This window comes from Panthera leo, chromosome F3, assembly GCF_018350215.1.
Source record: "Panthera leo isolate Ple1 chromosome F3, P.leo_Ple1_pat1.1, whole genome shotgun sequence".
Taxonomy (NCBI): Eukaryota; Metazoa; Chordata; class Mammalia; order Carnivora; family Felidae; genus Panthera; species Panthera leo.
Genome location: NC_056696.1, coordinates 14,373,768 through 14,385,741, shown reverse-complemented (window position 1 = coordinate 14,385,741; position 11,974 = coordinate 14,373,768). Strand labels below are relative to the sequence as shown.

Genomic DNA, 11,974 nt, shown 5'->3' with positions numbered 1-11,974 from the left:
CTCTGCCTTCTCATGCCCCAAATCGTGTGCCCCAAAGCCCTGACAGAAAGGCTCTAGAATCTAAGCTCTCTTTTGCTCCCCTTTCCCCTTGCTTCCCCCAGGCTTTATGCAGCCGGCAGGGATGCGACAGTCGAGCCCTTTATTTATCTTCTCAAATACTGTTCATGAGACCAGGGCTCAGCCTTTGGATTTCCAAGAGTGCCAGCTCTTAAAAGTCAAAACCTTGACTTTATTTTTTTTTAATTAAAAAAAAATGTTTGTATAGGGGCACCTGGGTGGCTCAGTTGATTAAATGTCCAACTTTGGCTCAGATCATGGTCTCACAGTTTGTGAGTTCGAGCCCCGTGTTGGGCTCTGTGCTGACAAACCTGGAGCCTGCTTCAGATTCTGTGTCTCCCTCTCTCTCTGTCCCTCCCCTGCTCTCTTTCTCGCTCTTTCTCAAAAATAAATAAACATTAAAATTTTTAAATGTTTATTTTTGAGAGAGAGAGAGCGTGTGAGCACACACACAAACAGGGGCGGGGAGGGGTACAAAGAGTGTGCTTTGGAAAGTAAAATCAAGAATTTAACTTTTCTTCCCCTCTGAGAGTCGATCCTCATCGAGGCTATGCGTGCCACGCCTGTGGAGGAACGGGTGTGATGGCTCTCCAAAGGTGTATTCGTCAGCTCAGTCCACCATAACTAAGGGCCACGGATGGAGGGGCTAAAACAGGATTTTTTCTCTCACGGTTCCGGAGGCCAGAAGTCTGAGATCAGCGTGTCAGTGGACCTTGTAGATGCTGCCTTCTCCCTGTATCTAAACACCGTCTTCCTTCTCCTCTGTATGTGTGTGTCCTAATCTCCCCTTTTATAAGAACAACAGTCAAATTGGATAGGGTGCACCCCCAATGACCCAACTTTAACGCAGTTACCTCTGTAAAGGCCCTATCTATCTCCAAAGGTGGTCACATTCCGAGGTCCCAGTGGTTAGAGCTTTGACATATGAATTTGGTGTGGGGCACACAATTCAGACCGTGACAACTAGATATCAGCCCTGCACCCCACTGACAGCAGCCTCTTAATGAAGAGAAAGCCCAGAAGTAGGAATGCATGAACTCATTCACCCCTCTGAGCACCTGCCGCTGCCGGGTTTTTGAGTGAAAAGTGGAATGTGAGGGGACACCTTTGGGTGGGGAGACAGGTGAGGCAAATCCTGCTTGCACAGACCTGCCCGAGACTCCTGTTCTTTCCTTCTCTCAACTCCTGCCTCTGGGATAGAAGAAGGGGATGAACGAAGGAGGAACAGAGGGAAGAAGGAAACTCTTTCTTCGCTTAGCTTCCAGGACATTAGACTCCCCCTACATCACTGATTGCTCCTTCTTGACGTTTTTTGCTAGTTCCTCCCTTTGCCCTGTATTAGTCAGGAAACAGAACCAGCAGGAGGTGCAGACACTGGTAGGAAAAGAGATTTAGAATGAGAAATTGGCTCATGCCAATTGTAGAAGCTGAGAAGTCCCACGATCTGCCCACGAGCTGGAGATCCAGGACAGCTGGTGGTGTCGTTTGGTCCGGGTCCAAAGGCCTGAGAGTTGGGGGCAGGGGGTTGATGGCATAAATCCCAGTGCAGCAGGAGGGAAGACAGATATCCACACTCAAGCAGGCAAGCAGGAAGCAAAAGGGGTGAATTCCTCCTACCTCCAGCTTTTTGTTCTATTCAGGCCCTAAATGGATTGGATGACGCCCACACACACCGGGGAGGGCAGCCCACTTTACTGAGTCCGCTGAGCCAAAGGCTAATCTCATCTGAAGATCCCCTCACCTCACACCCACAAATAATGTTTAATCTGGGGACTCTTGGGTCCAGTCAAGTTGACACATAAAATTAACCAGATAGCCTCGATCTCTTAAGATTGAAGTGTGTCTGGGCTCGATTTATGGTCTCCTCATGACCTACTCATTCTTCTGGTCTCAGCTAGCGTGGCTCTAAATGCCGCATCTATGCTGATAACTGCCCCCCACCCCCGATTTATACCTTCAGCCCAAACCTTACCCCTAAACTCCAGATTCATATATTTATTTGCACACTTGATCTCTCCACTTAAATGTCTATTAGGCAGGGGCACCTGGCTGGCTCAGTTGGTGAAGCATGCAACTATTGATCTTGGGGTTATGAGTTCAAGCCTCGCCTTGGGTGTAGAGATTACTTAAAACCTCTTGGGTGTAGAGATTAAAAATAAAATCTTAAAAAAATTATCTATTAGGCATATCGAATCAGCAAAATTTGAATTTCTAAGTTCCCCTACCCCACCCCTCTCAGCCCTGCCGAATCTGTTCTTCTAGGAGCCGGTGGAAATTCCATTCCTCCAAGATTGCTCAGGCCAAAACTCTTGGAGTCATCCTTCACTCATCGCTCCCAAAACCCCACATCAAATCCATCAGAAAGTTTTGTCGGTTCCATCTTCAAATATGTAGCTGTAGAATCGGACCGCATTTCTCACCACGCCAACTGCTAATTGTCCAGATTCCCATTGCCTTTTTCCTGAATGGCTACACAGCCTCTGAGGTGATTCTGTTCCTTCCTCCCAGACAGCCTTCTCACAAAGCAGCCAGAATGACCCCATTAAACCATTAGGCAGATCGTGCCTCCTTCCATGGCCTCCAGACCTCCATGGCCTCCCAGCTCAAAGTCAAAGTCAGAGTCCTTACAAAGTCCCCCATGATCTCTCCCACCACTGTGACTTCACCTTTTACGAATGTCCCCACTTCCCTCTACTCCAGCCAGGCTGCCCTGGCCTGATTGCCCTCCCCGGAATACTCCAGGCACACACTCTGACTTTGAGGCCCCTGCATGCCCTCTGCCTAGATGTCTGCACACCTAACTTCCTCATAGGCTTCAAGTCTTTACTCAACTGAACCTTCCTACGGAGGCCAAACCAGATTTCCTATTTAAAACTACAACTTACCAGCTGTTTCCTCTGCTACTTCCAATCCTCCTGACCCTGTCTGATTATTTACAATTTTTCCTTTCCATTACATTTATCATCTCCTGACATGATATAATCCATTGATTTTCAAGATTGTTTTAAATTTTATTTTCATTTTCTTCTAAGAGAAAGAGAGAGCAAGTGAGAGAGCATCGAGAGGGAAAGAGAGCAAGAGAAAATCCTAAGAAGGCCCCAAGCTCAGTGTGGAGCCCAATGCGGGGCTCAGTCCCATGACCCTGAGATCATGATCTGAGCCGAAATCAAGAGTTGGACGCTTAAGTGACTAAGCCACCCAGGTGCCCCAACCACAGCCATTTTAAAATCTTTTGTCATTTGCAGACAGTTGCTGTTTTACTCTGATGCTTTGGGGGGGAAATTATTCCTGTCAAAGTGCTTCGTCTTCAAGGAAATGCAATAAAAAAATACTCTGACAGGTTTCTGATAACTAAGATCAGTTTGCCTCATGTAGGAGGGATAATAATAAACCTTAAAAATTTTTTTTAACTTTTTATTCATTTTTGAGAGACAGAGAGAGACAGAGTATGAGCAGGGGAGGGGCAGAGAGAGAGAGAGAGAGAGAGAGAGAGAGAGACACACACACAGAAGCTGAAGTAGGCTCCAGGCTCTGAGCTGTCAGCACAGAGCCCAATACGGGGCTCGAACTCATGAGCTGTGAGATCACGACCTGAGCAGAAGTCTGACGCTTAACTGACTGAGCCACCCAGGCGACCCAATAATAAACCTTTTAAGTGCTCTCCCAAGGCCACCTGCACAGCCTGAGACCTGTCCCTATTCTCCTTCCCCACCAGTAAATTGAGCCCATTACATGGATGATGTAAAGACATGTGAGGATTTGCCTCAGCTGTGGGACACCTAGCAGGCTTTGCTGGAGCATTCGTTTTGTGCTGTTGTTTCTTAGTAATCTCTACACCCGACATGGGGTTCAAGGTCACAACCCCAAGATCAAGAGTCAAATGCTCATCTGACTGAGCCAGCCAGGGGCCCCTGTTGGAGCATCTGTGAGAAAAAAAAAGATGAAGAGTGAAACCATGGAAAATTCAAGGCCCAGGCACTGCCATAACATTCTGGGAGTTGTCCGGTCAGGTGAGACTTGGGTTGTTCCACAAGCTGTGATCGGTAAGGTACAAGCATATTCAATCCCTAAGAATGTGAAAGAGGTGCATGTCTTTGTAGGGATTTTGGAATCTGGAGGACTTTTGATCCCCACTTGGCACAGCGCCTCTGATCCTTATGCTCCCTGGGAAAGAGAGGGCACGTATGGGACGGGGCATCAGAGCAACAAGCCATCTTTGAGAAAGCAAAAATACCAGCGAAGTGGATCAAAGCTCTGGGCATCTCCCAAGCAGGGCTGTCGCTGAGTTACATGGGTCTGTGACTCCAGAAGGTGTGGGCTGGCCATTGGGGCAGAGAAAAACATAGAAGGGGAAGGAACCCTAGGATATTGGTCTCAGCTCTGAAAGGGGACAGAGCCCCACGTACCCCCATAGAGGACCAGCTCCTGGCAGTGCACACAGCACTCCTCCGGGTAGAGCCTCTCCCACAGCAGCCAGTAGGCTGGGCTCAGAGCAGCCTGGCTGGTGATTATCATGAGCCCTGGCCGTCCACTCTTTGCACTGATGGCTCTGACAGTGCACAGGATGGATGACCGTGAATGAGCCTATGGGGTCAGGCTACGTAGAAAGACACCTGGGGGCATCTGCAAGAGCCTGAGGCAGTCCTCACTGTTCCCCATGTCTCAGCTCACGAGGCGTTGACATCCCCTGGCAATTAGGAAGCTGATGCCCTAACTCAGTAAGAACCCCATCTGCTGACTCTTCAGTAGATGCAGCAGACTGGGTGCACAGAAGGAGTGGCCACCACCATGGCCCGGTAAGGTGGCATGTTGGCAAGGATGTCAGGTTGTCCTTGAAGTTCTGTGACGTGGTTAATGCGGTAGAAGCACGTCCTGCCTGTTTTCAATAATGCCCAAGGCAACTACCAAAATAATCTGGGGCCATCCAGCAGAGTTCCCAGCTGATGAGGGATCGACAAACTGGTTATATGGGCCCCCTCCTTCTACGGGAGGGCTCCGAAGATGCCTTGGCTTGTGTGGACACTGCGTGTGGCCTAAGCCAAGCTTTCCCCTGGAGCCACGCCAACCAAGCTGCCACCCTTAGGGGAGCAGAAAAACTAACGACCATGGGTAGATACCCTCATCAACTAGACAGCCATTGGGGGTCACATTTCAAAAGTCGTGACTTGGAAGACTGGGCAATAGAACATGACATTGGACAGCGGTTCCATCTCCCCTATGACACACAGGTGGCAGGGTTGGTAGAGAGAAACAATGGAATATTAAAAGAAGATCACATTACTAACGATGGTCAGGTGGATTAAAGTTCTGTCCCAGTCTTAATACACTCGAATGGTCAACCAGTAGGGCCTTTTGTCCCATATGCCGGACCAGAGACCCCATGGAGGCACACAACACTGTAAAGGTATGGAAGCCATTATGCAACGCTTACCATGTATGAATGTGCTATGCTGCTGAGAACACCAAGCCCCCTCACACCTGCGGAAGGAGTTATCTAGTGGAATGGGATGTCCCACCAGGATGGACGAATTACTTGGGACTGCTGGGTGATGGGGAAGTACTCAGTCTCCAATGGGATCTGCTCTCAAGATCTATTGAAACGTACCTTCTCTGATGGAACATGCACCATCAAAAGAAGAGAGAAGGGAGGGGTCCTGGACTGGACTATCTCACCCCAAGTTCATCTCCTCCCTTCTGGCAGTGCTGCCTTCCCTGGCCAGCACTTATGATAGGTACTAACAGGTTACGTTTCTAAAGTTGCCAACCTCCCTCTCCTCAAGGCCAGGTGGAAATGTTCTGTCTTTGCTTGATATGATCACTTGGCCACCATCTTTGATCCCTCCATAGTCCTGTTGGGAACACATAGAGAAGCCCTTATTATGGTGACCTATCAAGTCTTAAATAATAGCCAACAAAGCCTGTCCTTACCGAACACTGAAATGACTACATTATCCAGACAGAATGTTGTGTGTTCATACCTGATGAGTCTGCTAAGGTGTCATCTTTTTTTAAATGTTTATTTTCGAGAGAGAGAGTAGGAGCAGGGGTGGAGCAGAGAGAGAGGGAGACACAGAATCCGAAGCAGGCTCCAGGCTCCGAGCTGTCAGCACAGAGCCCGACATGGGGATTAAACTCACGAACTGCGAGATCATGACCCAAGCTGAACAAAGTTGGATGCTTAACCGACTGACCACCTAGGCACCCCGAAGGTGTCATCTTTACTAAATCATATGACACAAGTGAACACCCTGAATGATCCGACTTCCAGCTTAGGGGACTTGGTAAATCAGGGATTCAGCTTATAGACTCCCGTAGAAAAATTTGTCACTGATTTGGGGGAGTCATCGTGTACATCTGTGATTTCCCTTGCATGTACCTGTATTGTTGCTGTGTCATCCGCCTCCAGTGCACCAGATAACTGCCACAGGAGCCACCCCACGCTAGTGAGATCCCTTGCTGACCACTCGGCGTCCATTGCAAAAAAGTGGGGCTTGCGAGATTGTAAGAACTCGTCACGAGGAGTGGAGTGTCAGGGAAAGTCATCAACGAGATGTGACCGCTGTTGCCCGTGAGCTGGCCCCGGCACAATCAGAGGCTCCTCACCTCCTTCCCTCGTGCTTGGAATGTGGGTTCTGTTGGCCTTCCCACTCCCAGAGGCTGCTCCGAGGACACAGCCTTGAGACGGTGTTGTGGTTTTGAAAAGACCCACATGGCAGACGTGACCAAGCCCAGGTAAGGCCCCTTATAAACTTTTCAAGACGTGGCAAGTAGTTGCAAGGATCCGTTTGTCTTGCTGCCACCCAAGACGAGCCTTGTGTGCAAGTTCCCTTTGCCCACTAAACCTGCCACCTACCAGCCCAGGGTGGCTGGCCTCTCTTCCCGTCTTTCCCTGCCTTCTGAACGCACGGGCTGGTTTCCGATTTCACCTGGGAAGCTCCCTCAGCGACTGCAAACCAACAAATACATTCCATGGAGTTAGGAATTGATGGCTTTGTTCAGTGATATGCCCTTAGAGCAGTGCTTGGCTCACAGAGTAGAGAGTCTTTTTAATTTTCATTTTTTGGTCAGTATTTAAAAAATAGGGAACCGAAGAAAAACCATCCTGGAGTTGGCTCAGGAATAACTGGAAATAAAATACCACAAGGGTTAGTCTTTCTCACTCTTTGCCCTCCTACATTCTACTCTTTTTTTTCCTTTTTTTTTTTTTTTTTTTTTTTTTTTGAGAGAGAGCAAGAGTGAGGGAGGGGCAGAGGGAGAGAGAGAAAAGCAGGCGCAGCACTGTCAGGGCAGAGCCCAACATAGGGCTCAATCTCATGAACCTCGAGATCAGGAGCTGAGCTGAAATCAAGAGTCGGACGCTTCACCAAATGAGCCACCAGGCGCCCCTCCTGGATCCTATTCTTCATTGGCTGTTTGACCTTAAACAAGTAAGTCACTTAACCTCTGTTCCAGCACTAATAGAACTTTATAGAATGATAGGAACATTCTATGTCTGCCTCATCCAACATGGTGGCCACGAGCCCCACACAGCTACTGAGTATTTGAAACGTGGCTAGTGCAACGGAGTAAGTGAATTTTATTTAATTTTAATGAATTAAAATTTAAGTAGCCACAGGACGTCTAGGTGGCTCGGTCAGTTAAGCGTCTGACTCTTGATTTTCAGCTCAGGCCACGATCTCATGGTTTGTGAGATCGAGCCCCCTGTAGGGCTCTGTGCTGACAGTGTGGAACCTGCTTGGGATTCTCTCTCTCCCTCTCTGCCCCTCCCCCGGCCCATCCTCTCTCTCTCTCTCTCTCGCTCTCTCAAAATAAACAAACATGTACAAAATAAACTTATGTAGGCACAGCTGGCTAGTGGTTACACCATTGGACAGTGTAGGTTTGTTTTCTCATCTGAGGATGAGGTCATGTGTATGTGGAGCACCCAGCTGGCAAGGACAGGCACCCCGTGGGTACTGCCCCCAGCCCCTGCCCCACGCTGCCGTGACAGACCGCAGGTAAGGAACCTGACCGGACCAAAGGCACAGCCCACAGACTATGTGGGTAGGGGGACCAGAGCACGTGTTTAAGGGCAGGCTTGGAGAGACGACACCCACAAGGACCCTATGAAGTGGAAGAACTCAAAGATGGCCCCTCAGTACATTTCCCATACGTGGATTCGAATGATCGCATCGCTGATGCTTTCAAACTGCTCAGAAAAGCCTTGGAAGTCCTCAGCGGTGCTTTGGGGTTGCTGGAGAGCCTTGAACATGGGGTCTAAGCGATTGACTCCTTTCCTACTCTGCACTGGGCTGTGAAAAGCAGTCAGGTTAAGGTTTCTTCTGTTAGAGCTTGAATGAAATTCACTGAGATCCCCTGGAGGCACACTTTGAAAATAGTGTCCATAAATGTGAAACATAAGCATCCTGCACAGGAGATGGGACGCGGCACAGTTAAATCAGTGCGAAAGGCCATAAAACTGTAGCGTCCCAGGCCGAGTTCTGAAAACCCAAATATCTCATGGTTCTCTGGAGCTCAAATCTTTTTAGATTTAAAGTCACAGAGTCCTGGACTTTTCATTCATCCAGATTTAATAACAAATATCGAAGCCTGATTTTTAAAAAAATTCTGATACACTTGACTACCATAAATGCTCTGCAGAATGGCACGAATTAAAGATCAAACGTGTACATATATCAGAGACCTGACTTGAAAAACCAGAAATTGCTCTAATTACATTAGTGAGGATAGCCAACACTCAACGGTGGTTGTGAGAAAAGAAAAACAGGAAAGAAAGAGCAGAGATGTTCCAAGACAGTCTTCAAAGACCAAACCCAAGGACTTGATGGGAACCTTCCTGGAGTGATGTAAAAGCCCCCTTAGCCCTTGTGGTCCTCCACTGGAGGAGAGGGAGGGGCTGGGGGTACCGTAGGGCCTGCCCTGCTAGAATGGACTTGTTCCAAATCCAGATTGGAAAGCATCTCCCTGGCTTCATCACTTTTCTTGGTAAATCGCTCTTCTCTGGGAGGAAAGGCACACTGAATGTTATTTAAACACATAGGATTTTTTAAGAGAAGAGAAAAGAAAAAAGAAAAGAAAAAAGAAAAAGAAAAAGAAACCTCCAGATCCCAGCACCTAAAGAGAACCACTCCACATTCTGAAGGACATCCTTCCTGACTCCTTTACCCAGGCTGATGGAACTATCTATCCTGGCAAGAGGGAGATGCACTCTACACTTTCATTGTGAGTCAGCTCTTCTCAGAGCACATTGGTGCCCGCTTCTCCCCTTGCCCCCCCAGCTTTCTGTCATCGTGACCGAGGGCTCTGCATCCCAGCTATTCTCTGGCCAGCCCAGACAATTTCACTTCGCCTCTCCTAACTTCCCCCCTGCACTCCCCCAAGCCTGCCTTCTGCTGGGGTATACACCAGGGTGTTCCCATTCTTCCCCGGGCTGGGCAAACCCTGCCCTCAAGAGAGTAGGACTAGGCTTGTTGAGGGCTTAAAGATTCAGAGTCAACTGTTCCCTGAACACCTGCTCTGTTCCAGGAACTTGGGGCTAGAAACTAATGACCTGCAGATTCTCGGCCACACCACCCAGTAAGCTTGTCCACTGAAAAGCCTGAGACACAAAAGGATGGACCCGGGTCACACGGCTAGGAAAAGGCAGAACTGGAATCCGGACTCAGATCTCCCGACCACACGTCCCCTGCCGCATCCCCCAGTCAGACCTGATCCCTAATGTTGCTGATGGAGGAAGTAAACGGGAAGGGGGGCTAGGAGAGGCTTCAGAGGTGTGGAATCTCTTCCTTTCTCAGTAGGTGCGAGAGCACAGTGACCGCAGCCCCTGGGAACCAAGGCCCACGCTCGCGGATTAAACCAGTGGGGTCAAATTTGCCACGTACCCTTGTCAGTATAGGTTTCTGACACCCCATATATGTGAAGAAATTATACAGACTATTTTTAATCAATATCTTACATCCCCCAAAACTCTAAGGTCAAGAGGCACTGTGAATAATATTGGACGGAGGTCCGTATTTCCAATCAGCAAGCTTTGCCAATTTTTGCTGTTTATGCACATTTGCATGATTAGAAATGACTTCAATCAGGTTTCTTGGCAGAAATGTCGTTAGGCTGCTTGTCCCTTTGGAGGGTTACATTCATTAAGAGCAGATAACACACCGTGTAAATCCACTTAACCCACACACGTTGTTTGCAACATACTGGCATTTGCTGCAAGTGAGCGAAGAAGCGCCAGGACTTCCCCCAGCGTGTGGCTCCCACCCCTCCCCCGGGAAGGTCTCGTGATGGACCCATGACCACTGCGCATTCAGCAGAGGGTGCTGTCCATCCCCCAAACATCAGTTTCAATAGAGCTTCGCTTTCATGTACATGGGAGTCCTAATAATTCTTTATACACCTTCATAGAGCAGCTGTCTTGGGCCAGAGACCAGACCAGACCAGAGACAGGACGGGACACCCCACAGAGGCTGTCACGGGCTCATTAGAGTTTGCAAAGGAAAATGCAAGTTGCCCAGTTAAGTTTTAATTTTTGGATAAACAACGACCGCTAAACACCATCAGGGGAAGGGGTCAGACAGTGGGTCCAGAATTCCCACAGCCCCACAGGGTCTGGCTGCCCCGTGGTGTCAGCGCCTCTTCTAAGGGCTGGCCAGCACAGTCCCGGGCACCAGGCGCACGGTGGCGGAGGGGACAAGAAGGACCTGCCTGCAGGGAGCTTATGGCCTGGCTGGGAATGCGGACAAGTTTTGGAGTGGGGGGGGCGGGGGGCGGGGTCCGTGAAAGACCAGGTTAGTCTGTTTCCCACGGTGGGTGACAAAGCGGTGTCTCAGCCACAACACCTGCCCCGAAGCAGCGGATGAAGGCAGTTGAATGCCCCAAAAGCAATGTTTCCTGCAGTTTCAGGGGTCCCCCGTGGGGATCAGCATTTATGCTCCGCCCCCCCCCACCCCCAACCGAGCCAGAGCGCTCTCAAGTACCTGGGGGCCACGGTGACCCTGCGCCTCTCACCTCGGAGCCTAGGTCTCCTCCGTAAAGTAGGTTATTGTCGTGGTCTGTCGTGCTTTTCCGAGCCATGGCCTTGCACTCAGAGGACTCCAGGAATTTAGATTCACCGCCCCGACGAACCTAAGATACAAGCGCCAGTAAATGTACTGCACAGGTCACACGTGGGTCCAGCACGTTTGCTGCCGCCCCACCCCTACCCCCCTCCCCCAGCCCCGCCTGTCGTGAGGCAGATACCGCTTCAAAATCCAGAGCAGTCGCGCTGACCCCTAGGTGAAAGCTGAGGTGAAAGAGAGGTGGACGGTGTATCCCCAGGTAGCGCAGCTGGGCCCTGTCCCATTCTGCCTCCCCTGTAACAGGTGCAACGCCCACGGAGCCCCTGCCCCCTAGCGCTGTTTGGCATCACTGACCCACGCGGAGCTTCCTTCCCAGAGTGCTTACCTTCTAGAGAACAGGAAAGGGACAGGGACAAAGCGGGGGGGGGGGGGGGGGGGGGGGGCAGACCAGGTACTTAGATATGCACGTGGCATAGACCCTGGGGGCTTGAGAGTGAGGACAAAGGTAACAGCGGCCGCCCACTTAGTGCCGGTCCCCCTTGGATGTCCTCTTATGTTATCTTATTTGCTAACCACAGTAACTGTGCCAAGTGCTGTGATCCCCGTGGAATGAATGGGGAAACTGAGCAGTGGAGAAATTCGGTAGCTTCCCCAGGGGCACAGAGCCAGAATCTGAGCCTCGGCCCGGCCGGCTTCAAGGACTCCACTGCAGAGCCAAGGAACCCCCAAGTTCTGCCCCAGCGACAAGCCATCTCACAGGAACAGGAGAGGAGTCTCCATTCCTGGAGCCGTCGCGCTCTCGAGGTGACACTCTGGTTCCTCCAGGGTGAATTGCGATGACCTGAGCTCAGCGGCCGGAT

The 11,974-nt window shown here is 50.0% G+C and overlaps 1 protein-coding gene across 1 annotated transcript; it reads right to left on the bottom strand.

The window, feature by feature from the left end:
* Nucleotides 1–8,915: 8,915 nt before the first annotated feature.
* On the bottom strand, nt 8,916–11,130 carry MYOCOS (myocilin opposite strand). Its single transcript, XM_042926270.1, is given in 3 exon segments — nt 8,916–9,057; nt 11,034–11,061; nt 11,064–11,130. Coding segments are annotated over 3 exon segments (237 nt in total).
* Between the last annotated feature and the right edge of the window lie 844 nt (nt 11,131–11,974).